Raw genomic sequence first — 26,679 nt, 5'->3', positions numbered from 1 at the left:
CCAGGGTCATGGGAACCACTCTGGGAGAACTGGAAAGTCCAGTTGCCATGTCTCAGTGCCCCCAACACCAGTGCTGAGGGCCCAGGGTAAAGAGAGGCCGGTTCCACATCTCTCCTGCCATCAGAGAAGTGAGGGAGCCACAATGGGGGCTTCGAGGCCCCTCTTCCTCCTCCTGACCCTCCTCAGCAGCGCGTGTGCAACAGGTGAGGGCCGGAGGGTGGGCAGCGGGGAGAAGGGAGGGGTGCTGAGTCCCTGATCTGAGAGTGGATGGGACCGCCCTGGAGGAAAGGGAGTCTGGTGAGAATGTGGGACACACCCCCCGGGGGGGCACCATGCCCCTAACTGCAGTGTCCTGAGACACATTTTTGGGTTCCCAGGGCCAAAGGTGACTTTGAAAGTGAAGCTGAGGGAGACTTTCCAGGCCAAGGCCTCCCAGGACTCCAGCTTTCTGGACGTGCTCCAAAAGGTAGTTCTCAGGAAGGGAGAAAGTGGTGCTGTGTGCTTCTCTGAGTCCCCGAGGGTTTCTGCTCGGGCTGGCTGGGTCAAGCGGGGAGGGGGTACCATCTACACCTCATCCTCTACTCATTTTTGTTCCCCAGATCTGCCTCCTCCTCCACCTCCCATCAGGGACCAACATGACCCTCCATCACAAAGGGCCACCACACCATTTAACCTGCAGAACCTGAGGCAGCTGAAGCCTGTGTGGGGCTCCAGCATTCAGCTTTGGGGAGTGGGCACTGGGAGTGAGCATCTTAATAAACATGTGGAATCTAATGATTGCCTTGGTGTGTCCAGTGGGTCTGTGAGCACCAGGCAGACAGGAAACGTGAGCTGCATGCCAGGGTCTCTGAATCTCCTGCTCACTGAGCAGAGGTGCCAACTGACTCTCCCTGTACACCACAGAAGCCTGGAATATGAGGAGTGAGGTAACTTCTCACGCACACACGCACGCACACGCACGCACGCACGCACACACGCACGCCTCTCCAGCTCAGCTCTCTTCAGAACACCTATCCTATTGTTCTTTGTCTTCTTTGTCCCTGGCTTTTCCATGTGATGCCTGTGGTAATCCTGAATGCTTTGCCGGCCCAGAGAGGGCCATTCTCCTGAGAGCCAACAGCAGCCAAGAAACCAGGCACCACACAGATGTCTTAGTTCAAGCAGGGTTTTAATTGCAGTCCCTTGTCCTCAGTTTTGGGGTTGTAGGCCCAGGAATCCCAAGAATGTGGACAGAACATCTCAAGATATAGCCCATTGGCCCAGGGTCCTGTGTGGCCTGCATGGCTGGTCAGGCTGGAAAGCAGGATACAGGGGGCTCGGAGGAAAGTGAGGGGTGCCGCTGAGAAGTCGCCAGCAAGTCCCAGCACTGGGGAGAGGTGGCCTCGTTAGAGCACTGAGTGACACCTGACATCTGGACCTGTGATCACAGGTGTCCCAGAAGAAGGGTCAGTTCTCTCCAAGCTTCTAGTCACCCACAGGATGGGGAGGCAGTGCCTGCATCCTAGGACTCTTCTGAGAACAATGTAGGTAAACTCCGAGGGATGTACCCCAGAGCATGTCATATGGTAGCTGGGCACATTTGGGACAGACTGATGTCAGAGTAGGAGCCCAGCCTTAACAGTTCAGTTCCTCTTGGGGATCTAGAGTCCTCTTCCTGTTTTTACCAGACTCCTTTCCTCAAGATAATCTTGAGCTGGGCTTAGTGGCACACACCTTTGATCTCAGCACTTGGGAGGCAGAGGCAGTCCAATCTCTTGAGTTTGAGTCCAGCCTGGTCTACAGAGCGAGTCTCAGGACAGCCCGGGCTACACAGTGGAACTCTGTCTCAAAAACAAACAAAATAAATTATCTCGGCTTCTCACTGACTACATCTTGTAGCCTAGACCTGACTGGCCCCTTAGGAGTGTTGAGAGGGCGGCTACTGTCCTTCCCAGTCCCCACCCACACCACCCCATAGAACTGACTCCTGTGGAAATGCTAGAAACTCCAGAGAGAACATCTCTGAAGACGAAGAAACACAGTGAGAAGGAAGCAGAGCACACATTTTGCCTTGCCTCCTTTCTCCTTTTCTAACTGTCCTGGAACATGTAGCATGAGGAGAGGTAACCCACAGGTCCCCAGTGGACCCCAGTGTTCTGTGACTTGCCCTTGGAACTGCACCAGTTGGGAGGTGGCCCCCATGGGTCAGGCGTGGGGACTTCAGATGACCTGGGGACTGAGGCTTGAGGAGCGGACAGAAGTCTATTCTTCTGCCCAGCCCCTAGAGCTCAAGACCTGTGGTCATCAGAGTGCAGTTTCCAGGTTCTTTTCCTAGAGCAGTACAGGGGAGATAATGCCTTGGGGTTCACCATAGCTGTGAGGGGGAGCTGGAGACACATAAAAATAGACAAGAGAAATGAAAAGTCTCCCTGAGATGGAAGACTGAAGATATTTCAAGGAGAAATGGCAGGATGGCATGGGGGCGGGGTTTCTGAATAGGGCCAGTAGGTGAAGGGGTGGACCCAGGGGCCCTGTATAGTACCCAAGCCAGCTTCCTGTTAGCAGATGAACATCTTTGGGACCGGTACTTTTGTGGTTCTGCAGCACGGTCTTTGTGTCTTTCCCTGATGTTCATCTCTAGGGGACACTCAGCAGCCCCTACATGACCATCAGCACCCCATTATATTTTATGGGGCATCTTGTCCAGGATTTGAGAAGACTTCTATTCAAGGTAGTATACTTGACTGAAAATTGCCAGGACTCAGAAGCAGCACACTCATCTAGCACTCCGAGGGCCCCTTCAGAGCAAGGGGACACCCTGACTAAGACTAGCTGATGGGAACCCCAGTCAGTCCCACCTCCATCAGGAGTAAGGAGTCTGCCGCTTTGAGTTCTGTTGCCAGAATGAGATTTCTCTCTTGAGAACCAGGGTGGCGGCGTAAGCCACCACTCCCAAGCAGAGACAGAACAAACCAGACCCCAAGGCACTGGGGAGGAAGGTTTGGAGAGGACAGATAACCCACTCAGCACACCTGAGAAAGGGCCATGGCGCAGGTCCTTAGCTTCCTCATCGACCCGGCTCTCAGGCCCTTGAGCCAAGTGTAGGCACCTGGGGGTGGGCTGTGTGGGGGCAGGGAAGGCTTGCTCAGCTTTATTCGTGCGTGCGTGCGTGCGTGCCTGCCTGCCTGCCCTGTGCCCCGCAGAAGCCAGAGGCATCAGCTGGAGTTACAGGCAGCTGTGAGCCGCCTGACCTGGCTGCTAGGAATGAAACTTGGGTTCTCTGTAGAGCTGAGCCACCTCTCCAGCCCCTTTCTACCGTTTCCTACGCTGTTGTAGGGAAATCCAAAGCAGTCTTGAAGTTTTCTGACGTAAGGTGATGGCAAACTTGCTTTGTGTTGGAAGTGCCTGAAAGTCAGGTGGAGGCAGGGACAGGTGAGCAGGTCACGGTTCCTAGGGGTAGGAGGTCTTTGCTGGACGCTGGTACCCTGAGGGCTTCTGCTGTTTGCTCAGAACTCACGTGGCTCCTGCTGAGGTAGGAGCACAAATGGCCTCTCCACCCATACCCCGTCCTCGAAACCAGGAACTCCCCACTCCGGGCCCCAGCCCCAGCCCCAGCCCCACTGTGTGTGAGGAGCTCTCCCCTGGCCTTGCTGGGACACTGAGCTTCCAGGGTCTGAAGGGGAAGGAAGTGGAGGGAGAACAGGCTGTAGGACCGTGAGTGGGATTGCACAAGGCCCTGGGTTCTGTCCCCAGCAGATCAGGGTCAGATTCTGGCCAAGCCGCTGGCAGAAACTGCTAACTCAGCCTGCGGGGGGCAGGCTGGAGTTGAGGGTTCCACAGGGTCTTCCCACCAGCTCTTTCTGCCCCGCATCTCCGGGCTTTTCTCTATTTTTTTTCCCCTCTTTGCTGCCTGTTTCTGCCCCGTCACACCCTGGGCGCTCTTCTGTTTTTAATTTCCAGCTGCTATGACATAGAGGAGAGAAGAGCGTTCTGTATTCTCTAGGTCACAGGTGCACGTGGTAAATAATTCACCCCAAGTGCTGAGCTTGCCTACAGGTTATAAACTTGAGGGGAAAAGGTTAAATGGAATGTTTACTCCCGTTTTGTTTTGAGTGGTGGATTGTAAATAGGCAATTCATTAATCTGAATAAGCTCCGCCTTCCTCTTTTGGTCCTACTGAGAAAGCAGAGGATACAGGTACCCATACCACCAGGCCAGCAAAATCTCAAGAGGATGCTCTGGAGGGGGAGACAGGACTGGAAGGTGTCCCAGTGTCTCTTGTCTACAAGAGTCTTGTCATCGGCAGAGGCTCCCGTAGACTGTCCTTACTGGGATCTCTGATCGTGGGTTTAAGCAAGGAACACCTGGTACTTCTCTGTGCACAGACCTGACCTCAATATAAACTGAAGGATTTTTTTTTTAATGGTCCCTAGCAGGAAATATCGGTATATAAAAACCAACAAGAGAGAATTTCTGTGGCGCTGAGCAGATACTGGCATGGTGAGAACTGGCAGGCCCAGTTCCTTGCTGGTGACGTCTGACATGTTGCTACAGATTTGCTAGGTGTTGTCAATAAAGGAGGCGCTTTCAAGGCAGCCCCCAGAAGCAACAGGGGCACAGTTAGCGTGCCAGGGACAGCTTGCTCCTGCAGGGTCAGGAGAACGAGTGGTTAGCGCTGGGACTCAGCACCCACAGACATTCTCTTTCTAGGTTCCAGTTTCCAGTGGTTAGAAGGGAATGCAGCTTCTAGTCTGACTACCCTGTTCAGCATGGCTTTTCCACCTCAGATACGTAATCCCTTGGCTGGCCTCTGGCCTGCTCACTATGGTCAGGGCAGCTCTGGAGGAAATTACTATCCTAGTGGTCAAGAATGCCCTTCCAGTGTCCATGGCTGTGCCATGGACTCTTCTACCCTCGGGACTGTGACTTTTCCTCCCAGGTGGATAACCCTGCCCTCCAGGCATAGGCTGCCTTAAGGATCCACCCAGTGGCTGCTTTCCACCCTAAACCCTTGGCCTCTTGACGAACAGTTTCTCTTGATAAGTGGACAGAATGGCCGGCAAATGCTCTGGTCTGGATGCAGGCCCAGCATGTCTGAAAAGCTTGCCAGCAGAGTCCAATAGGACTCATGAGCTGCATGTCAGGCGTGAACTTGAATAACCAGGAGTTGTCTCTCCAAAGACCTCCAGCCTGTGCATCTGGGCACCAAACAGGAGATGGGCACCAGAGGTAAACCTGGAGGACCACGGGTGCCTGTCAGCTGTGGCTGGTAACGGGATAGCAGTCCTGGATTGTGACATTCCACAGGACTGGCAAAGAACCTATGGCCATTCTCCTCCTCTAGGGCTGTGTAACTTTTAGCTGGGAACCTGGCTTCTGATGAACCTGCCTCCCTTTGCAGCTAGGCTGGCTGTATGATGATGGTCTATCCAACACGATGCAAGTAGGAAGTGTTAACACCCTTGAGGAAAGGACTTCAGAGGGAAGTCCAGCCCTGCAAAGAGCCCCAATACCAACCTCCGTGAAAACATGCTTTAGAACTGGACCCGCATGGCAGCCGCTAACCATAGTTTGAGAGGAATGTGTTTCAGCTAAGTGAGCTGGCTACAGCACAGCTCCACACCACACCCCTCGGCTCTGCTCACCTCCTCTGGTGACCCTTTGTGTGCTCACCCCACACACTGGCCTCCTCGGTACTTGGAGTGCCCCATCTCAGCTCTTCTCTGAGGAACTTTCTTTCCCAGGCACCCGCTTGGCTATTCTTGCACCTTCCAGAAGTCTTTGCTTAATTCCATCTAAGATTCACCTTGACCTGTTTACTATGCCAGCACACTTCAGTTCCAGTCTTCTCTCTCACATTTGATGACTTTTAAACTCTCTCACCCACTGAACCCTGAGGGGAAAAATCAGGAGCCCGCCTGCTTCCTTCGGTATGCATGCAGACACATGGCAGCAAATGGAGGAGACCTTGAATGTGGTGTCAGGAAATAAGATGGAAGGGTGGACATGGCAGCCAAGCCCTGCACGTCTGCCCAGTAACAGGAGCACATGTCAGAGCAACCACCGCGTTTGAGATTTGGTTCCTGCAGCACAAAGGCGCTGCGCCTGGGTAGGTATGTTGAGTCAGCTAGACGAAATCCCTGTTGATTAGCTGGGGTAGTTACTTCCATTCTCTCTAGCATCTCTGAGTCCAAAATGAAGCTAAAACCCAGGTGAGTCGGTTCTTAGTAAGATACCAAGATGATGGAAGACCCAGCCCACAAAAGGCTCAACACAGTAGCTACCCTGAGCTACCTCCACGCAGAAGGGCTGAGCAGGCTCTGAATTTCACTGAGGTGAGGTATTTGGGTGCAGGTGGCTTGTCTGCTTCTGGGACCATGTAAGACACTGAGTACGTCTGTGGTGGGTGTGATCTGTGGTCCCCAGTGCCCCTTTAATCCCCTCATGCCCAGAAAAAAATATCAACCTCCAGGCACAGGACCAAGGAACAAAGGAACTTCTACTTGGTAAGGTGTACAGAGAACAGGGTCACCAGAGTCCTGTCTCTGGGTCTAGGGAACTGCTGAAACCAGCGTCACACCAGAAGCTCCAAGGCAGCCCTCCTCTTCCCAGAGCAAGGGAGAGGCAAGGCAGTCAGGCAAGGCACAGGGTGATGAAGGATCACAAGCAGGTGTGTCTGGGATTTTATCATTTTATCTCCATCTCCTCATTCTTGCGTCACAGGGACTTCTGGTCTGCTTCCTTTTACAAAATGAGGAAGGTGTCACCTCTGAGGTCCCACTGCACCAAGAGCAGGCCACTCTGTCCTCAAAAACAGCCTGAGAAGGAACGTGGGCATGGGTGGGAGCGGAGCTCAGAGTCCCCGGGCACTGGCAGCCTCTTCTCTCAGCTGCTGGAGGTGGGAGGCCGCCTGGTCCAGCTTTGACAGTTCCTGGCGGAGGGAGGACAGCTGGACAAGGAAAAGGATGAGAATGGTGAGCTGGCCTCCCCACCCCTGCCCCCCCAGGAACTCAGGCTTCCTCAGCCTTACCCTCTGCTGCCTCTCTGCAAGCCCCTCCGATGCAGTCCGGTTCAAGAGGTCATCAAGCTGTCTCTGTAACTTCTGCCTTCGGGCAGCTAGCCGAGGTAGCTGGCTCTGGGGGTCCACCAGGCCCTGCGTAACAGGAAGGAAGTCAGCACCCCTGCAGCCTGCTCAGCCTCCATCCCAAGGCCCTTCCCTTCCACCTCTCCTCCTCTGAAATCCCTCCAGTCCCCTCTGGTCACCTGCAGCTCCATGTAGATCTTAATGGTGTCATCCAGTGGGGTCAGGGCCCAGCCGGAGGGAGCTGCCGCCCCCGGGGGCAGGAACCCTACAGCCCCACAGTGGCTCAGGGTGCCGAGGGGCTCCAGGAAGGGCTGGAATCGGCCCTGATCTGCTGGGTCCGAGCTCTGGAGCAGCACTAGTGGAGGCAGGGACAGTGAATCGAGGTCAGCGTGGGCATCTGCACCCACACACGCTGCCCTTCCCTGACAGCCCCTCCTTGAAGACACCCAGGACCAGCCTCACCTCGAGGTCGTGCTTTTGCGAGCTGGTAGGTGGCTCGGAGGGCCCGCAGTGCCTGTACAACCTCTTGGACTCTGGAGAAGCAGCGTTCCAGCTCAGGCTGGTGCCAGGACTCCTGGGGAAGAAACCCAGAGTCAGCGAGGAAGTTCCGGGAAGCTCAGCATTGATGCTGTGCCCTCTATCCACCTGCCGCATCAACAAGCACACTGCTCCCCTCCAGGAGCAGGGCAACCCGTGAGGGCGGGCGCCACCTGAGGGTCTGCACAATCAGCGGCTGACGCCTGTGCTCACTCTGAAGATGCCAACCAGTCCCAACCGGGCTAGAACTCTAAACACCATCAAAAACAAAGCCCAGTGGGGGTCAGATTTAAATCTAGAACCATTTTACTTTGTAAGCATGCATTTATGTGTAACACATGCATGCCTGCTGGATCCCCTGGAACTGGGGCTACAGCTACGAGCCCCCAGTGTGGGTGCTGGGAACTGAACCCAGGTCTTCTGTAAGAACAAGCGCTCTGTAACTGCCGAGACACCTCTCCAGCCCCAGACTTTCCTTTCCCCCCTTTTTTGAGATAAGGTCTCTTGTAGTCCTAGAACTTGATATGTGTACCAGGCTGGCCTTAAACTCACAAAATCTTCCTGCCTCTGCCTCCCAAGTTCTAGGATTAAAGGTGTGCACCACCACACCCAGTGCACTCTAAGCCTGGAAACAATTCAGTGAGACAACAGGTAGTCTGGGCATGGTGCTGCCCCTAACCCCAGCATTCGGGAGGCAGACGTGGGGGGGTCTACATAGTGAGTTGCAGGACAGCCAGGGCCACAAAGAGAGACCCTGTCTCATGAGAAAAAAGTGGGGCCGGGGAATGGCTCAGCACGTAAATGCTTGCCAGGCATCTCCCGGGTTGGAAACCCGTGTAAAAAGCCCCATGGCTAAGTGACAGTGACCCCACAACCTCGCTCCTCCCAGGCTGCCCCGCATCCCGCCCATGACTCACCAGGCTGTGGGCACTGGGGTAGGGAGCCACACAGATGCTGGGGGCCAGGCGGCCACCGTGCCTGGGGGGCAGCCTTTGCCAAAGCTCTTCTGCCAGGAAGGGCATCAGCGGGGCGAGGAGGCGCAGGCCCACATCGGCGCAGGAGAACAGGACCTGAGGGGGTCCTGGGGGACAGGGTACCTTCGACAACACTGGCTTCACCGCTTCCTACGGAGGAAGCTGACAGATAGTACAACAGCCACACCCTGCCTCTGTCACCACGGTGCCGGTGGGGATCAGCTCCTGGGACGGGAATATGCCAAGGGGCTGAACATCACCGGTACCATGCTATCCCTGGGTGTGCAAGTGAACAGGGCCGTGCAGTGACTCCCAGAGGTGGGGGAGAGGGAGCCGTACAGTTTAGGAAAAAGGGTTTTGGTCTTTTATTGCTTATCGGAAGATGAAAGAGGTTTTTTCCCTGCAGTGCTGGAGATAGAACCAGAGCCTTGAGCCTGCTACCTAGGCAAGTTTACAATGCGCCATATCCTCTGCCCTGGAACAAAGCTAAGAAACAGCGAGGGTTATCGGCCCCACTGCAAGTCCCAACCAACTGAGTGCCTAAGTGGGGAACTGAAGTGGACAGGCACTCTGGGTGACTGTCATGGGACACTGCGTAAAGACCCTGGTCTGAAGCCCCGCCCCCCCATCCTCCCAGGATGCAGCAGCTCTAGGGGCTGAAGCGACGGCCTCGGCCCTCTTTCTAGACCCTTCCAGCCTCCTTCCTCACTAGGACAGGCAGGCAGCAGCTCTGGGCCAGTGAGGGAGGAACACGCTTTTCCTGATCGGGGACAACTGGACGTACCCATGGAGCTGAGCTCTGGAAACTGCTAGGCTGTGCCCTCCCACTCACCAGGTAGACGTCACAGAGGTTGTGGAGCCAGAAATGATACAGGGTGTGGGTGACGAGTGAAAGCTCCCGGATGAGGAAGCCCCTCTCACATTCGTGGGCTGCAAAGGCCAAGCGGCTCAGAATCCAGGCGTCCATGTGGGAGGAAGGAGACACCTGCAAGCAGGCGGGCGTGAGGACCGGGACAGCTAGACCCTTTCCTGCCACCTCTCCAGGCTAGCTGCTCCCCCACCTTCTCTGCCGGCTGGGGTATGAAGTCCTCCCCCAGGGCACGGAGGATGAAGCGCAGGGCATTCCAAAGCTTGTTGCAGAAATGGCGGTAGTTCAGGACCTCGGAGACAGACAGATGCAGGTCGCCCCCTGCAGGAAGAACAAGGAGTCTCCTCACCCTCAGCCAGCCGTGCGGCCCACACAGGCGCCCTCTGCCATACCACCCACCGAGGCTCACCCAGGATTCCATGGGAGCACAGTGCAAATCTCAGGGCATCTGTCCCGCACTCGGGGATCCCGTAGGGAAAGTCCTTTTTCTGCAGCCAGAGGGAGACAGGTGTGCCAGTGCCCCGAGGCTGCAGAGGAGGCTGGCAGCCAAGTCAGAGGCCCGGGCCAGGGCACAGGCTCACCTGTGCTGCGGCTGCAATGTCTCGCTCTCCCAGGTCCAAGTTGCCATCTCTCAGCTTGGCCTGTAGCACCTGGGGGTGAGCAGGACATTCATGGGCCAAGGTCAGGCCGCTCTGCGTGCTCTCCTCCGACCTCTGCATGCCTTTGTTCTCACCTGCAGCTCCTGCCCACTAATGATATCCCGTGGGTCTAGCACATTCCCTAGGGACTTGCTCATCTTCCGGCCTTGCCTGTCGCGAACCATGGAATGAAGCAGCACCTGGAGACAGGGACAGGGTCAGCAGAAGGGCTTAGGGACCAGGAGGAGGACAGACATTCGGGGCACTGGAGTACTTACCTTGCTGAAGGGGAGCTGCCCTGTGAGCTGGGTCCCCAGCATGACCATGCGGCCCACCCAGAACATCAGGAGGTCACTACCAGTTTCCAAAAGTGAAAGGGGGTAGAAACGAGCAAGGTCTGGCGTCTAGGAAGACAAGAAGCGCAGTAAGGCCCCGCCTGCCTTGGCCAGGCCTGTCCACCTGTGTTATGCCCACCTCCATGCTCTCCCTTAACCCACCTTACCTCTTGGGGCCAACCCAGGGCAGAAAAGGGGAAAAGCGCCGATGAGAACCACGTGTCCAGGACGTCCGGGTCTGGGGACAGAACGGGGACAGCTAGGACCTCTGGTCTCAGATCTGCTCTATTCCCAGCGCCCCTCACAGATCTGGCCAGCCTCGGCCTCTGCCACGCACTCACCCCTCTCCAGGGTCAATTCTGCCCCTGGTCTCCCAGTCTGTTTTGCTGCTTTCGCTCTGGCCTCAGCCTCTGACCGCCCGACCACCCAAAATTCCTTCCTGTCGTCCTGAAAAAAGAGGGACAGAGAACCCAGGAGTAAGTGTGGCAGGCTCCTCCAGAGGAGGGTCCAGAGGAGGGTCCAGAGGAGGGTCCAGAGGAGGGTCCAGAGGAGGGCCCAGAGGAGGGCCCAGAGGAGGGCCCAGAGGAGGGTCCAGAGGAGGGTCCAGAGGAGGGCCCAGAGGAGGGTCCAGAGGAGGGTCCAGAGGAGGGTCCAGAGGAGGGTCCACCGTCCCGGCACTGATCTCCTGCCCCCTGGAAGGCGAGGCCGCCTTCCACACCCAGCTGCCTCTCACTAACCTCTGCCTTCTCTCCGACCACCAGGTAGGCTGGAATCTGATGGCCCCACCACAGCTGCCGGGAGACACACCAGTCCCTATCCAATGAGATGCCAGTTAACGCCTCGATGTGACCAGTGGTCCCCCCGCCCCCGAGAGCCCCCCTTACCCGATGTGGGCAAACCAGTGCTGCCAGCTCTTCTGGTGGAAGGAGGGCCAGAGCTCCAGAGCCCCGGACTCCACGGCCTGGAAGAAAGGGGCCGGGCCTTTAATCCTGGTCACGGGCAGGCAATCTGTGAGTCTGAGGTCAGGGTGGTCTACGTGACCAAGCTCCTGTCCAGCCAGGACTGCACAGTGAGACTCAGACTCCAAAGGTGGCCAGTGAGATGGCTGAGCAGGCCAAGAGCTCCTGGCTCACAGCATGACCACCTGAGTTCTAGCCGCACAGAAGCATCGGATCCAGTTTATATTCTCATCTCCCTCCACCAGGGTACCATGCCACACGCGCAAGTTTTAAACACTGTGTCCATGTATGGTGTGTATGCACACACACAGGTCACCATGCCACACGCGCAAGTTTTAAACACCGTGTCCATGTGTGGTGTGTATGCACACACACACACACACAGGTCACAGGACAGCCTGTAGGAACCAGTTCTCTCCGCCCACCAGTGTTTTCGGGGACTGAGCTCCTTGCCAGGCGTGGCAGCCGGAGCTTTTGCCTGTCAAGGCATCTCAACAAAGAATGCTGTCCAAGAAGATTCTGGGCCAGAACAAGGGCCCAGCCAGCAGGCCACCGTCCTCTGTCACCACCAGAGCCTTTATGACAGGCTCTCAGACACTCCCCTCCTCCAGGCCCAGCCTCCCCATACCGGGGCCTCACCTTGGCAGCTCGGTCCCCCATTTCCTGGCAGCGGACAAACCACTGGCTCTTGAGCAGGTACTCTACCACGTCCCCCGAACGGCTGCAAGGGTAGCAGGGTTAGGTGACAGCTGGGGACAAAATCTCACAGGAGCCTGGCCTGGTGGCACCCCTTTATAATCCTAACACAGAACCACACCCTAACCCGGGACACCCGGCACAGAACCACACTCTAGCCCGGGACACCCGGCACAGAACCACACCCTAACCCGGGACACCCGGCACAGAACCACACTCTAACCCGGGACACCCGGCACAGAACCACACTCTAACCCAGGACACCCGGCACAGAACCGCACTCTAGCCCGGGACACCCGGCACAGAACCACACTCTAGCCCGGGCATGGAGCCCATCCTGCTGGCTCTCGTGAGCTTCATCCATCCCCTTTCAGCATGGCCCCAGTAGAGGATTTAAATGGCGCTACCTGCAGATGGGCAGGACCATGGGGTGCTCCTGTAGGCCCCGGAACAGGCCCCGCTCTCTCAGTGTGCACATAATCTTTTCCCGGGCCACAAATCGGTGAAGACCCTGGGGAAAGTGACAAGATGAGGCCCCGGACAGGATGAGGCAGGGCAAAGGGTGTCTCCAGGAGACGGGGTAACACCAAGGCGGGCCCCACCTGCAGCCAGTCTCCACAGAGGGATGTCATGGTCCCATCCTCTGCAATGACACTCAGCGGGGTCAAGCCATGCCGGGCTCCCATCTCGGCATCTGCTGGACTGTGAGCAGGAGTCACCTTCACGGCCCCTGGGGGAAACAGCTGCCGTGAGATGGCACTGATCTTGGTCTTGGGTTTCAAGAAGCATAAATCCCACACCTCATCCCCTCTGCCATGACAGTCCCACCACCCGCTCTCACGGCTCTCCCACTTCATTCCCTCCCTTCTCCCCAACCCTGGACTTCCACACACCTGTGCCCACGTGTGGCTCCACACTGGTGTCTGTGATGAGGGGGAGGGGCTGTCCCGTCAAAGGGTGACGAAGCTGCCGCCCGTGTAAATGCTAAGGGAAGGTGAGCAGTTAGGAGAGGCTCAAGTGTGGGGCAGAGGGTCTGGCCGCGAGAACCCCAGGGCAAGGGCCGGGAGGCGGAAGGGAAGGGGTGAGCGCGAGGCCCAGCGAGCGGGCCAAGCAGACAGTCTCTAACAGCTCCTGCACCGCTGCTCCGAGGCAGCCACAGGAAGCACACAGCCAGTGAGGGTGGCGGGAACACTAACGGGCAGCTGCATTTGGTCTGGAGGCCACGGCTAGCTAACCCCGAGCACGAGGAAAAGCAGAGCATCAAAAATAGGAAGTGAGCATAGTTAGAGGCAATGCAGAGCGGAGAGGAGGGGTCTCAGAAGCAGGGGCTCACAGTGAAGAAGGTGGGGTGCAGGCGCACTCCAGTCACTCACTGTGTATCGCGGGTCGTCCGGGTGAACAGCCACGGCCACATCTCCAGGCAGCGTCTCGGGCCTGGTGGTTCCCACCACAACCTCCGCACCTGGAGACAAGCATCCAAGCACCGAGGTCAGCCGTCACCCCAGCCCTCCTCCGACACATGGGAAACGGGTAGAGCTGGGAGCCGACAAGGTCTGGCTGGCCCCAGCCTGCCTCTTGCCCTTTTCTGAACTATCTGGAACACTTACGAACTACACTTTACAACTAACCTTCCTTTGCACTGTTTTTCTGAGACAGGGCCTCATGTAGCCCTGGCTGGCTTGGAATGTAGCCCAGGTGAGCCGTAAACTTGGGAGTGCTCCCACCTCTGCCTCCCACATGCTGTGGTCACAAGCACACCATCATTAGCTTAGAACTGATCTTCCACCTCTTTCCTTAGTGAAAGAGAATCCTCATTCTCTTTCTCATAGAATCATACCAAGTTCCCAAAGAAGAGGTCCACCTGCATTTTTCTCCCCCCCCCGCCCCCCAATCCCCAGAGTAAGGACCCACAACAGGAAACCTACCAGGGTCCCAGCGACCCACCGTACGCTCGAGAAAACAGGAAGCAGCGCTAAGAGGGAAACTTTCAGGACTACACTCACCAGGCTCGCCATCCACGGGGAAGGCGACAGAAACAAGGAGCCCGAAAGACACAGGGGTCGGGCAGCCGGGCAGCTGGAGCACTGTGCGGCCAGGCAGGGGCCGGCTCTCCACCTGGGGGGTTGAGGAGGCAGTGAGAGAACAGTCTTTCTGCAGAGCTCACATCCAGGAGTCCCACAGCCATCCACCCAGATCCCATCCTCCACAGCAAAGTCACAGAGCTCAGAAGCCATGGCAGCTCACTGTGCTGAGCACTGCACAAATTCTGTGATTTTTTACAATGTCCCTACAAGGCCGTACGCCACCATCTGATTGACGGTGAAGAAGCTGGGTGGCTGGAGCTTGAGAAAATCAAACAGCTGCAGGGACCTGACTCCGCCGGCCTGCTTTTCTTCCTCTTGCTCACCTCAATGTCTGAGATGGCTGATCTCAGAGTACACGACCAGTTGACAAGCTGACGGTTGCGGTACAACAACCCCGAGTTGTAGAGTCGCACAAAAGCTTCCGTCACGGCTGCTGAGGAGCCCTAGAGTGACCCGAGTGTCCACACCTGACATCCTCCCTCGGCCGAACCAGGGACTCCCTCGTTCCTCTCCCAACACCCTCCCCACAAAACCCACAGGAGCCGTAACATGAACTCACAGCGTCCATCGTGAAACACTCTCGATCCCAGTCCAGAGAGGCACCCAGAGCGCACAGCTGCTCATAGATCTCTCCTCCTTTCCTGCACCAGAGATTCCTATCAGTAAACATGACCAGAGCACCTCCCACACACTCACCAAGGACGCTCACCAACGCCAGGTACCAGAGGAAATAAAGCGCACGGGGCATTGGCCCAGCAGAGTCTAGAAGCCGATGGAGACAGAACCACACACCCACCAGGGTGGGGCTTTCCATGGCTTTGAAAGACACATAAAGGTCTCTGCAGGAGTGTCTAAATCTTTGGCTTCTCTGAGCCACATAGGATGAATAATTGTCTTGGGCTACACCCAATGGTGTCTAAGCTGGTGCCCCTGGGTTATGAGAACATGCACACATACACACATACACACACACACACCCCTAAAGCTGCAGCCCATGGGTTGTGAGCGCATATATACATTTATTCTGCGTAACACTGTAACATGACATTGCCATCCAGAAAGTTCACATTTGAGAATTATGCAATAGAGGGGGGAAAAAACCTCACACACACACACACACACACACACACACACACACAGTCCTCAAAATGTTTAAGTAAATTTACAATTCATGACTATGCTGGGATGCACAAGGCCCATGTTGTACATGTCTGGTAGGAGCCGCCACTTTGTGAAAAAAAAAGCGGGAGAGACAAAAGCACGTGACAACAGACATGGAGGGGACGGGCCAGGGTGTCGGGAGCCGTGATGATAAATGAGGGGAAACAGACAAGTAGACGGGTTTAAAAAGCACACACGCGCACATATCCATTCGCATACACACACACAATGTGTGCATTCTGACGTAAACATAGCGCAGAGCTCGGGCACCCTGCCCGTCAAATGCTCAGTCCCAGAGCTTCTGCTCTGAGGCGGTTAGGAAGGACCGATGCTGCCAGTCAGAGGCGGAGGCAGCAGAGGTTCAGCTGGTCGTGCACGCGGCCCACCACCGTACTCATGCTTCCACTGCCACACGGCCTTAAGGAAGTCTTCGCGGCTCAGCTCATGTCTCCTCACGCCCTTCTCCTTCCACAGCTGTTTCTCCACCACAGCCTGACCAAGGGCGAGGGAAGAGCTGGTCAGGTTGCTCTGGATAAGGACAGCACCACCAACCAAGACGAGGAAATGGGACAAGAGACCCACCTGCGTAGCAATGCCTGCGTGGTCTGAGCCGGGGACCCACAGCACGCGATCCCCGCGCATCCGGTGCCTGAGGACAGAAACACTGTAAGGGACCCTTGAACTGGCTCACCCTCATGCGGTCCGGCACTCTTGACCTTCCCCCCAGGAACTGCAGCAGCCCCACTTCCTCTCACCAGCGCACGAGGGCATCCTGTATCGCCACCGTGAGTGCATGGCCGATGTGCAGGGAGCCAGTGACATTGGGAGGTGGGATACACATGGAAAAGGTCTCCCCTGTAGCATGGGGCAGCCGTGCCTAGAAGAAGTGAGGAAGTCAGAGGCACAAGAGGGGACTAAACATTACCTGGGGGGGAAGGGATGGGTGCCTGGTGCCCTCAGGGTGAAAAGAACTTCAAGGAGGCCAGGTGGTGGTGACACACGCCTTTAATCCCAGCACTTGGGAGGCAGGAGGCAGGTGGCTCTCTGTGAGTTTGAGGCCAACCTGGTCTACATAGAGACCCTGTCTCAAAAACGAAATGATGATGATGATGATAATGATGATAGCAATAATAAAATTTCAAAGAATATCCAATGTGGGGGAAAGCAAAAAGAAACTTGGAAGAAGCCAGGGGCCAAAAGAAAGCTCTGCTGTGAAGCGGGCCCGTGCCCACCAAGTTCAAGGGCTGCTCACGCTGTCCTGGGAACCTGGCAGCCCCGCTCTGCCCAGCACTAACCTGATACTCTGGCTTGAAGAAGCCCTCTCGCACCCACCACTGGTACCAGGCCGCCTCAACATACCGGGGACTGTAAGCAGGGGGCAGGGGCCCAGAAACGTCTGTACAAGCAGAAGAGGGATCCACCAGTGAACTGCACTTCAGCAGACCAAAGAGCAACAAAATCGCAAAAACGCACCCTACAGTTTACCTTTCTTTTCACCCGGCTCAGTGGGGATTTCATACAACACTACCTCCTTGTGACTCCAGGCCTTAGTGGGCACCGCAGGTGACTGTGGGAGGAAACGGGTGGGGGTTTGCAATTCCCAGTACACCACGGTCATCTGGATCCCGCCCCAGCCTCTTTCAGCCCCTTCCCCAGTCCTGGAGACCCAAGGCCTGACCCCTGACCTTGCTCTTCTCGGCTAGCCCAGCCTCCAGGGCCGCCCGCTTCTCCCGCAGGCGCTTCTGCTTGGCTTCACGGTTCCTCCGAGAGAGGGGCGAGCCGTGGAGCTCTGGCTGTGTACAGAGTGGCTGGGGCCTGGAGAGGCCCCATGCGGGCCTCAGCACCCAAGGCGGTGGCCGGAAGGAGGCCAGAGGTAAAAGAGGCATCGGAAGTGTTTGGGAAGAAGTCAAGGTCTGCTAATCGAGAGGACATGGGACATTAAGAGCTCACACTCGGTCACTCCCACCAGCTGGACCCTCACTCTATGTCCTTCCCCCGAGGGGCGGGGCGCACGGTGTCCGCAGCATTCTCCAGTCCCTGAAACCAGGGCGGCCGGAGAAGGCGGGGGCTCTGGCCGTCACCCTGCGCTGACGCGGACACACGGGAGACGAGGCCGGCGTTCGGAAACCAGGGAGCCCCAGACCCCACCACGCGCCTCTATCCGGAACGCCACAGCGGACGCTCCAAGCGGACGGACCGCCGCCGGGTGTGCGCGCGCGCACAGGGGCGGGGCCGCGCCGGCGCGTGCGTAGGAGACACTCCCTGCACGGGGTCTCGGTGTAGACGTGGGTACCACCACCTCGGACGGGAAAACGCGGGCAGAGCCGCTTAGCTTTTTTCCTTAATTTTATTAAACAAGAAATGTCCCGGCGTGTAAACAAAATACATCTGAGTTGGAAAGCTGCCCGCCCGCCCACCCGGCTCAGGAGCTGTGCTTCTGCCGCTTCCAAAAGCGCTTGACGTCGCTGTGCCCGGCCGGTGTCACCACCATCAGCCGCTTGGCCGAGTTCTCGAACACCAGCACGCCCAGCTCCCGCGCGTGGGCCAGCAGCAGTTCAAAGTCCACTTGCGACAGGAACTGGTTATACAGGACGCCTGGGGTCGGGTGGGACAAGCAGGAGGTGAGCGGCCGCGGTGCCCTCTGCCCCTCCGGGCTGCATCCCCGCAGAGGCAGCAGGCCAGTTCCAAGATCGAACTCTCCACGGACGACTGTCTGTTCACCTTAACTAACACTCGTGGCATCCAGACATTTGAAAAGACAACAGAATACCACAAGAAAAACCATGCAAACCTATCCAGGGAGATGACGGGACTGCCCTGCCGCTTACCCTCACCTAACTAACTTAATCCAAACCGCGCTGATTTGGGACATATTTCCTGCTACCAAAATATCAAAATAAAGGACCAGCTTTTCTCTCCCTCTCTGTGGGAGAAATAAATAAGAAATGCACACGACCTTTTTCATTCACCACGGCCAAACTGCTGGCCTTACCTCTTTAGCCAATGACCAAGACTGGATCAACAGAAGCCACTCACCTTCAGTGAAACGAAGTCTGTCCCTTTCCAGCTCCCACAGCCGAATCTGGTCTGTTATAGTGGGAGGCAGCACAGGAGTCTGCAGGGACAGGGTGGGGCTATAGACCCAGAGCAGGTGCCCAAAGCAGTCTCTGGTTTAGATGCTCCTTTCCTACCCATCCTCTCATTGCTAGGTGCCCAGACTGCCAGCCTCCAGCATCTCGGTACCCGTCCATACCTGTTTGAGCATCACTGGATGGGCCCGTGTCCTCAGGAAATGGATTATCTAGGAAAACACAAGGATACAGAAAGCCATCTGAGCAGTCCCCTAATGTCACCGAAACAGCATCTCTTGTTTTTGCCTAGCCACAAGCCTGACAGACCTGCGTCCATGACAGGAATGTCTTGTCCCCCAGGACAAGCACGGCCCATCCCCACCTCCTCTCCAGGCAGGGTACCTGCTGGGCTGTGATGCCACTGGCGATGGCCTGCTGCACACTCTCCCGGGTCACCTGTGCCACCACCATGTTGGGGAACCGATAGAGCATCTCAGAGAAAAGGGCGATGAGTGCGATCTGCAGCTCCGACTCTGCCCAGGGATGGAGAGGAGTGAGGAGGCTGCCCATCCATACCCGCCTTCCTTAGCCCTGCCCTCAAGTGTTAGAAGAGATACCAGAGAGCTCCTGAACCATAAACACGGCCATGACTGGATTCCCGCCCCCCACTCCTCCCCATCCACCTCCACCCCGCCTCACCGGTGTAGGCATACAGTCGGTAATTGGTTTCTACGACAATGAAGCCTGGCTGGTGCACGGTGCCCCCAGCCCCAGAGACACCAGATGAGAGATTGATGGCCAGGCGTGTGGGGTAGTAACGCCGGGACTTTCTCTGGAAGGACACGGAGAAACAGGGTCCTCTTTCAGATCACCACCCTAACATCTTCCTGTTAGACATCAGATCCCCCAGTGCAAAACCAACCTTTAACAACCCCCCTCAAATGGCCAGCCACTCAGTCCTGGCAAGGGCTTTCTGCTACACCCCAGCACCCCACTCTCCTAGAGGCCAGGTGGCTGGGTGTGCGTACCTTCCTCTGGAAAACAAGCCCGAACTCACGCAGGTGTTGCAGGAAGTTCAACAAGGAATCACTCATACCCTCTACGGAGTAGTCCTGGGGAAGAAGTGGGTAGCTGGGGCTGTGACACATCCCCACTCCCCACCCAGCCTCCTCCCTCTCTCACCCTCTCAGCTAGTTCTGTGGTCACGCTTCCCATTCCACTCCTGACCACTCTTTACCTCCCTGTCCTCCACCCCCTACTTACCTTGCCCAGGGTAGAGAAACTGAGCTGGAAGAGGAAGGAGAGAATCTCCACTAGGTCCATGCCCCGACTCTGAGGAGAGATGAGAGAAGGGAGGAGGGGTTAGGAGCACAGTGTAGGGGGTTGTCACTCAGGGGAACCTGAGAAGAGCGGGTACGCCGGCTAGGCCCTGGCTCTTACCTGGGCTGTCTGCAGATACTGCAGCATGAAGTACCAGAGCTGGGCCGACGTGTCCAGCAGCAGGAACTGGAAGCCAGCAGAAGTGATACAGGGCGGCTCTCCGGGTTCAGCGCTAGAAATGGAGGGGTGACGGGAGCAACATGCAAAGAAGGGTAGCTACCCGTTTCCGGTGACTCCTGCTCGGACGGACCTCTTCTCAGCCAGCTCTCCTCAAGCCCTCCTAACCCCAGGCCCCCACTTTGAGACCCGAGAGACGGTCGAGCGGGGAGCTGCTGTGCTCTGCCCTCCTCACCTCTTCATGAGTCCAGCCTGGCTGAGGAGCTGAGCCAGGTCCTGGCTCACGGCGGCACTGGGGGAGCCCACCATGAAGTGCAAGACCACCTAGAGAAGAAAGGGATCAGACGGTGGTCTCCGGGCCTACGGGGAATGGGAGCAGAGCAGAGGCACACGCAGGCCTGGTCCTCACCTCCCAGCGCTCCTCTGCATACTTGTCAAGCGAGGGGACGTCCCGGGCGTGCTTGTCTGGTCCCAACTGACTGGTGTCATCAGACCAGGCCTTGCCCCTGTGGCCAGGATGGGCAGGAGTAAGGAGCCCATCTGTTTCCTGCTTCCCCATGGACCATGAGAAGGGGACATGTTCTACACCCTATACCCACACCCGGCCCAGTGTATTTCTGAAGGAGCTTCTTCCAAAGCGGGGGGGTGGGCACAGGTTCTGGGGAGACCTCCCTCTCAGGAGATTCTCCTCCATCACTGTAATCAGCGGGTCCCCTGGCCTAGCTCAGGAAGGGAGGGAAACGACATACCCACCCAGAAGGGCAATTCGGAGGTTCTGGCGGAAGATGGGGTTGAGGATGAGGCCCTGGAGTCCACCAGGGAGCAACTGGGTATGCCAGATACGGAGGCCACTCAGCAGCCCTGTACTTTCCTCCTGAGCCCTGGATGGAAGCAGAGGTGGGTGGTGTGCCATGAGCAGAAAGGAGACCTCCGGGGGCTCCATTTCTACCTTTTCTAAACTGGTGGCCCTTGGAGCAGTGAAGCTGTGTTTTCTTACCTCAGATGCCTGTACTGCCACACTAAGTAGAGCCTGGGCTGTCTGCAGATGCTGCAGCATGGAGCACCAGACTTGTGTTTGTGTGTGTCTATGTTTATCACTGTTTGTTTCTGTTTTCTAAGTCAATTCCTTTCTTGTTTTATTTCAGAAAGGGTCCTCTGAAGTCAGGGACAACCTGAAAATCACTACATAGCCCTTGAACTTCTGATCTTTCCATCTCTACCTCCCAACTTCTGGGACTGATTTTTTTTTCTTTTCTCATCTTTTTTGTTTTTTAAGTTAGTATACAACTAGTTAGTTACAGACATCACAACTCTCCAAAGGGAAAACACAGCAAGTGTACTCTGCATAGGGCAGAGCCTGTTGAAAGGCCCTAGGTTTGATCCCCAGCGTGTGTGTGTGTGTGTGTGTGTGTGTGTGTGTGTGTGTGTGTGTGGTGTGTGGTGTGTGTATGGTGTGTGTGGTGTGTGTGGTGTGTGTAGTGTGTGTGTGGTGTGTGTGTAGTGTGTGTGTGGTGTGTGTGCGTGTGTGCGCGTGTGTGTGCGTGTGTGTGTGTGTGTGTGTGTGTGTGTGTGTGGTGTGTGTGTGTGTGTGTGGTGTGTGTGTGTGTGTGTGTGTGTGTGGTGTGTGTGTGTGTGTGTGTGTGTGTGTGGTGTGTTTGTGTGTGTGCGTGCGTGTGTGTGTGTGTGTGTGTGTGTGTGTGTGTGTGTGTGGTGTGTGGTGTGTGTGTGTGTGTGTGTGCGCGTGTGTGTGCGTGGTGTGTTGGACGTGCAGTTTGAGAATGCAGCCACTGGGCAGCCAGCACCAGCTGTACTCAGGACTCACTTGCTGAACTCTTTCTTCACCCACAGGGCCACCGCAGCCTGCGGCAGAGGCTGCTCCAGAAAAAGCATCCGCATCACCCAATTCTTAGCCAAAGAAGGGAGTTCCCTGTAAGGTTCAGAGGCCAGATGTTACCGGACGCTGCCGCACCTCTGCCCCCATCTGCCTCTCAAACGTCTCACACCTCGTTACCAGCCCCAGCGCCCTCACAACCTCCTTCCGTTTTGGATCGCCACACTTTGGAGTAACGTCTAACACGCCGGTACTCACACTAGGCTAAGCCTCTCCCCATGACAACTAATTCCAGTCAGCAGACCCCGTTATGTCCCCCAAACCATGGCTCTTGCTTTGAAAGGCTCCTCACCTGAAGACAGCCAGACAAGTGGCTGGGTGCCCGTACAATCGGTCCAGCACCCCGGGGCTCAGGCCCCCTAAGAACTCCTGTAGATTCCTGCATTGCAGGTGTGCTCGGTTCAGTCCACCCCTGGCAGGGGTGCTCTCCATCACCTGAGAGGTACAAATGTTAGAAGTACTGACCCACAATCCCGGCCAGTGTCACTGCGACTGCAGATCTATCAGGTCCACTATAACCCATCGCTCCTATAACTGCAGACCTATCAGGTCCACTATAACCCATCGCTCCTATAACTGCAGATCTATCAGGTCCACTATAACCCATCACTCCTATAACTGCAGATCTATCAGGTCCACTATAACCCATCACTCCTATAACTTCCTCTCTGGTGCCACTCATCATTTCTCTCAAACCCCTCATGCTCCTGCTTCTTCACCAAGCAGCTCAGGACCACCTTGAACTTGCTAGGCAGCCAAGGATGGCTTTGAACACCCAAGCCTTCTGCCTCCACTCCCCAAGTGCTGGGATTACAGGAACGCAGCAAAGCTGGCTTTTCACCCCACATCTCCCCTAAAGTTCAACCTTCTCTCAGTCTCCAACTGGTGGAATTATTCCCATTTTGTGTATGGTCCTGAGGATCAAATCCAGATCCTCACCACTGTGGACAAGTGACAGAATCATTTATTGTTTCATACTTGCAAAATTGTTTTGCATATCAACGACGCCTCAAGTTCATCTAAGCAGTGGCAAAGATGCCTGTCTGAACCCAGCCTTCTTCCCCCCCACCCTCCTAGTCAGATCAGTCTACACGCCCCAAACCTGTCAAGTCCTTAGCTGTCATCTGGAGAACATGCTTACCAACCCAAATCACTTTCTATCCCTTTCCCCCCAAGCCAGCCTCACCCCTCTCGCTGAGACCCACGCCGTCCGAGCTCCTCACGTCTCCCTGGCTTTCCTTTCACGTCACCTCTCGCTCAACTCTCTGCCTCAGCCCTCTCATACCCCCTCACCACTCGGATCCCCCTCGCGTACCCCGGGTCACGAGCCGTCGCTTAATCAGAGCCAATGTCTCGCATTGGCTGCTGGAATAAAGGATGAGAAAAACGGTGGGAGAACCACGAAGTATTTCTCAGGCAGGAACCAGCCAAAAACCAGTCCAAAGGGAAGGGAACGCAGGGACAAGTGTGAAGAGTAAAGGGGAGGAGAACAGGCAATGCACTCGCCTGCCGCGTGGCATGATGGGAATTGTAGTCCTCTCCTTGCCTACATTGGAGGCACTGTGAGGAAGGTTTGACTACAATTCCCGAAAGGCACCGCAAGAAGACCGGCAGAGAGAAGCTGGTTTTTCATTAGATTCCCTAAGAACACCCTAAGGCTGACCATTTGGTTCCGCATCTCTTTTTGCAACTAAGAAGAGTTTCTGTCCCTCCCAGACAGGAGGAGGCAACCAATCTGGAGGAGCTCCCAAGGCCTCCTATCAGAGGCCCGCTGAGCAGCTCCCTGGTGGTGTGTCAGATTTAGAGACCTCATAACTGGGTTTCTTGATCTCTGATGTTCCCCATGAAACTGAGATAATGCACAGTGCAGAACATTTTCACGAAGCGAGGATTAACACAATCTAGTTCGCCCTTATTTGGCAACTAAATGCTCAATCAATCTTAAATGTCTTCCTCCAGGGTCCTTCCAACTCCCAAGTCGTTAGGAAACTCCACTACAATTTATTTATTTATTTATTTATTTATTTATTTATTTATTTATTTATTAATTAATTAATTTATTTATTTATTTATTTTTGGTTTTTCGAGACAGGGTTTCTCTGTGTAGCTTTGTGCCTTTCCTGGGACTCACTTGGTAGCCAAGGCTGGCCTCGAACTCACAGAGATCCACCTGGCTCTGCCTCCTGAGTGCTGGGATTAAAGGCGTGCGCCACCACCGCCCGGCAACTACAATTTTTAAAAGAAAGCTGCCATTTGTTCTGATTTGATTTATGAATTTACCAGAGAAAAAGGCAACTATAGTTTCTCCAATTCTTATGGCACAAATTCTGATTTATTTATTATTTACTTACATTTGTTTGTTTGTTTTCTGTGTATCCCTGGATGCCCCAGAACTCGTTCTATAGACTAGGCTGGCCTTGAACTCACAGAGATCTGCCTGGCTTTGCCTCCCGAGTGCTGGGATTAAAGGCGTGCGCCACCACCACGTCCATGCCATGGCAACATGAACCACCACCACTCCCACACCGCCCCCACCACCACGCGCCTTTGCCCTCCTACACTCACACACGATAGTAATGAATGAGTAATTTTTTTAAAAATGAAAGTAATTTGACATTGTTTTGGTTGTAAATGTTAGAATAAACTTTGAACCAGCCCCTTCCCCAGAATTGCCATCGCCAAACTCATTTGTCCACTATGACCTTCATCCTGATAGCTGGGGCAAGGCAGTTTCTAAAGATAAAATGGCCTTGTCTGGAGGAACAACTCCAGGAGGGGGGAACTGAAGACTTGCACATAGCCCCAGAAGTGGCATTTAACTTCCCATTCCTCAAACTGCCTCTATAAACCCCAAGTATCCCCTCCGCCTTTGGCAGATACCCCTCTACTGCCATGTCTGCCCCTCTATGTTTGAAATAGAGTCCAGTCTGTTGAGGTCAGTCTCCAGGCTCTTTTCTGCCTCCTGTCCTTTAAGCTGCTTTAGAAATCTAACAGTAAAAAGAAGAAAAGAAGAAACATACTAGATTAGCAAAAGAAATAAGCAATAGAAATAAGAAATCCCAGTGCCTTGTAAAGAGATGAGAAACTTTTGATTTGCAATTAAAGGGGGAGGTGGAGACTGGAGCGATGGTTTGTCAGTTAAGAGCACAGCATACTGCTCTTGGAAAGGATCTGAGTTCAATTAGTTCCCAGCACCCATGTGGGGCTGCTCACAAATGCCTGTAACTCCAGTTACACACAGGGGGATCCAATGCCCTCTTCTTGCCCCTGTAGCAAGCACCTGCACACACATGTGCATAAGCATAACTTAAAATAATAAATCTTCTTTAAAAAAAAATAAAGCTAAGTGTGGCATTATGGGCCTGTAATTCTGCACTGGGTGGTTAAGTGGAGGCAGAAGGGTCAGGAGTGGTGGTGGCACACACCTGTAATCACAGCACTCAGGAGGCAGAGGCAAGCAGATTTCTGCAAATTCAAGGCCAGGCTAACCTACATAGAGGGTTGTAAGACAGCCATAAAGAGACCCTGTCTCAAAAAACAAAACAAAAACCAGGCAAGCTGTAAACTCCTGATCCTACTGCCTCCATTTCTGGAGTGCTGAGATTACAGGCAAGCATTACCACCCTAGCTTCTACAAACAATTTTAGTGTGATTATTCTTTGACCCCGCAAAGCCGCCATTAGAATTACGTCATCCAAGCCAGGCCTTTTGGCATATGCCTTTAATCCCATAACACATGAGGCAGAGGCAGGCAGATCTCTGTGAGTTCCACACCAGCCTGGTCTACAAAAGTAAGTTCTGGGACAGCCAGGGCTGTTTTTACAGAGAAACACTATCTCAAAAAACCTAAAAAAATGCCAGGCGTTGGTGGCACATGCCTTTAATCCCAGCACTCGGGAGGCAGAGGCAGGTGGATCTCTGTGAGTTCAAAGCCAGCCTGGTTTCCAAAGCGAGTTACAGGAAAGGCGCAAAGCTACACAGAGAAACCCTGTCTTGAAAAACCAAAAAAAAAAAAAAGAAAAGAAAAGAAAAAAAAAAGAAAAAGAAAAAAAGTTGTATCATCCTGAAAACCTCAGCCATAGAATAGATTAGATGCAGAGATACCCAACAAAGATGCTTCCTGAACTCAATGGCAAAGGCTCACAGGTCGGTGCCAGAGGCTGGTTAGATAAAACATGAATCATCCCAACAATGTGGAAGACTGGGCACCCCTGAGAAAGGAGGGGCCTGTGTGCACACTGGGGCCTTGAACTGCACATGACCCACCAGCAGAGGGAGAAATGCAGATTACAGTGTTTTAAACAGCCCGTAAGAAGCTTTGATATGTATCTAAAACTGAAAGGTAGGCTGGGGAGATGGTTTAGTGACCAGAGTTCAGATCCCCAGAACCCTCATAAAACGTTGGGTGGGAGTAGCCACCTGCCTGTACAAGACAGGGGATCCCCAAAGACGCTGTCTAGGGAAACTGTCCACATTAGATAACTCTGGGCGATTGGGAAACCCTGCCTCAATGCATAAGGTGAAAGCCATGGGAGGTGGTTCAACTTGACTCTGCTTGGCAGGATTCAGTAGAGGAGGTGGCCCTGCCCAGTGGGGCCACATGGAGCACAGGCTGGGATCTGGGAGCCTGGTGAGGCTTCCCTAACTCTGTAGATACTCTTTATGTTAGCCCTTGAGGTTTTTTTTTTTTTTTTTTTTAGAACTGATCCCTGAGTTCCTTAAATTGGCTGTTTTTCAGCTTATAATCTCGCAGCCGAGGAAACGAAGACACATACACAAATACATGTGGGATAGGACATACAAGTGAGCAAAGAAGAGATCCTCGGGCTGAAGACCATCTCTGAAGATTTGACCTGACCAGAGGAAACTGCTGAAGAGACCCAGGGAACACTGTTCCAGGGCAAA

General features: G+C 54.9%; 3 protein-coding genes across 4 annotated transcripts; 1 reads left to right on the top strand and 2 right to left on the bottom strand.

Annotated features, from left to right (window-relative positions):
* On the top strand, positions 1-774 carry Sfta2 (surfactant associated 2). Its single transcript, XM_006997315.4, has 3 exons — positions 1-203; positions 378-466; positions 600-774. The coding sequence occupies exons 1-3, from the start codon at positions 143-145 to the stop codon at positions 684-686; spliced, it is 237 nt and encodes a 78-aa protein (XP_006997377.1). The 5' UTR covers positions 1-142; the 3' UTR covers positions 687-774.
* Positions 775-6,460: 5,686 nt separating this feature from the next.
* Positions 6,461-17,538, bottom strand: Vars2 (valyl-tRNA synthetase 2, mitochondrial). 2 transcript variants are annotated; one of them, XM_076558174.1, is made up of 29 exons: positions 17,001-17,538; positions 16,801-16,882; positions 16,611-16,711; positions 16,071-16,192; positions 15,898-15,964; positions 15,710-15,807; positions 14,714-14,795; positions 14,478-14,597; positions 14,074-14,185; positions 13,444-13,532; positions 12,964-13,054; positions 12,673-12,800; positions 12,478-12,581; positions 12,014-12,095; positions 11,300-11,376; positions 11,153-11,228; positions 10,757-10,862; positions 10,583-10,653; positions 10,359-10,484; positions 10,176-10,280; positions 10,024-10,092; positions 9,852-9,930; positions 9,636-9,763; positions 9,407-9,559; positions 8,518-8,724; positions 7,526-7,637; positions 7,243-7,418; positions 7,010-7,132; positions 6,461-6,928 (listed from the first exon to the last, which is right to left on the bottom strand). In XM_076558174.1, the coding sequence occupies exons 1-29, from the start codon at positions 17,199-17,201 to the stop codon at positions 6,833-6,835; spliced, it is 3,183 nt and encodes a 1,060-aa protein (XP_076414289.1). In that variant the 5' UTR covers positions 17,202-17,538; the 3' UTR covers positions 6,461-6,832. The 2 variants fall into 2 exon arrangements, with proteins under 2 accessions (XP_076414289.1, XP_076414290.1); XM_076558175.1 differs by lacking the exon at positions 16,611-16,711 and having other exon boundaries at positions 17,001-17,532.
* A 105-nt stretch (positions 17,539-17,643) lies between these two features.
* Positions 17,644-23,273, bottom strand: Gtf2h4 (general transcription factor IIH subunit 4). The gene is made up of 14 exons (XM_006997302.3): positions 23,090-23,273; positions 22,067-22,209; positions 21,706-21,810; positions 20,633-20,764; positions 20,293-20,389; positions 20,119-20,207; positions 19,827-19,938; positions 19,650-19,718; positions 19,415-19,498; positions 19,086-19,218; positions 18,789-18,919; positions 18,569-18,616; positions 18,352-18,430; positions 17,644-17,910 (listed from the first exon to the last, which is right to left on the bottom strand). The coding sequence occupies exons 2-14, from the start codon at positions 22,204-22,206 to the stop codon at positions 17,738-17,740; spliced, it is 1,392 nt and encodes a 463-aa protein (XP_006997364.1). The 5' UTR covers positions 22,207-22,209; positions 23,090-23,273; the 3' UTR covers positions 17,644-17,737.
* Positions 23,274-26,679: the final 3,406 nt, after the last annotated feature.

The sequence above is a fragment of the Peromyscus maniculatus genome, chromosome 21, assembly GCF_049852395.1.
Source record: "Peromyscus maniculatus bairdii isolate BWxNUB_F1_BW_parent chromosome 21, HU_Pman_BW_mat_3.1, whole genome shotgun sequence".
Classification (NCBI taxonomy): Eukaryota; Metazoa; Chordata; class Mammalia; order Rodentia; family Cricetidae; genus Peromyscus; species Peromyscus maniculatus.
This window is presented reverse-complemented; position numbering and strand designations above follow the sequence as displayed.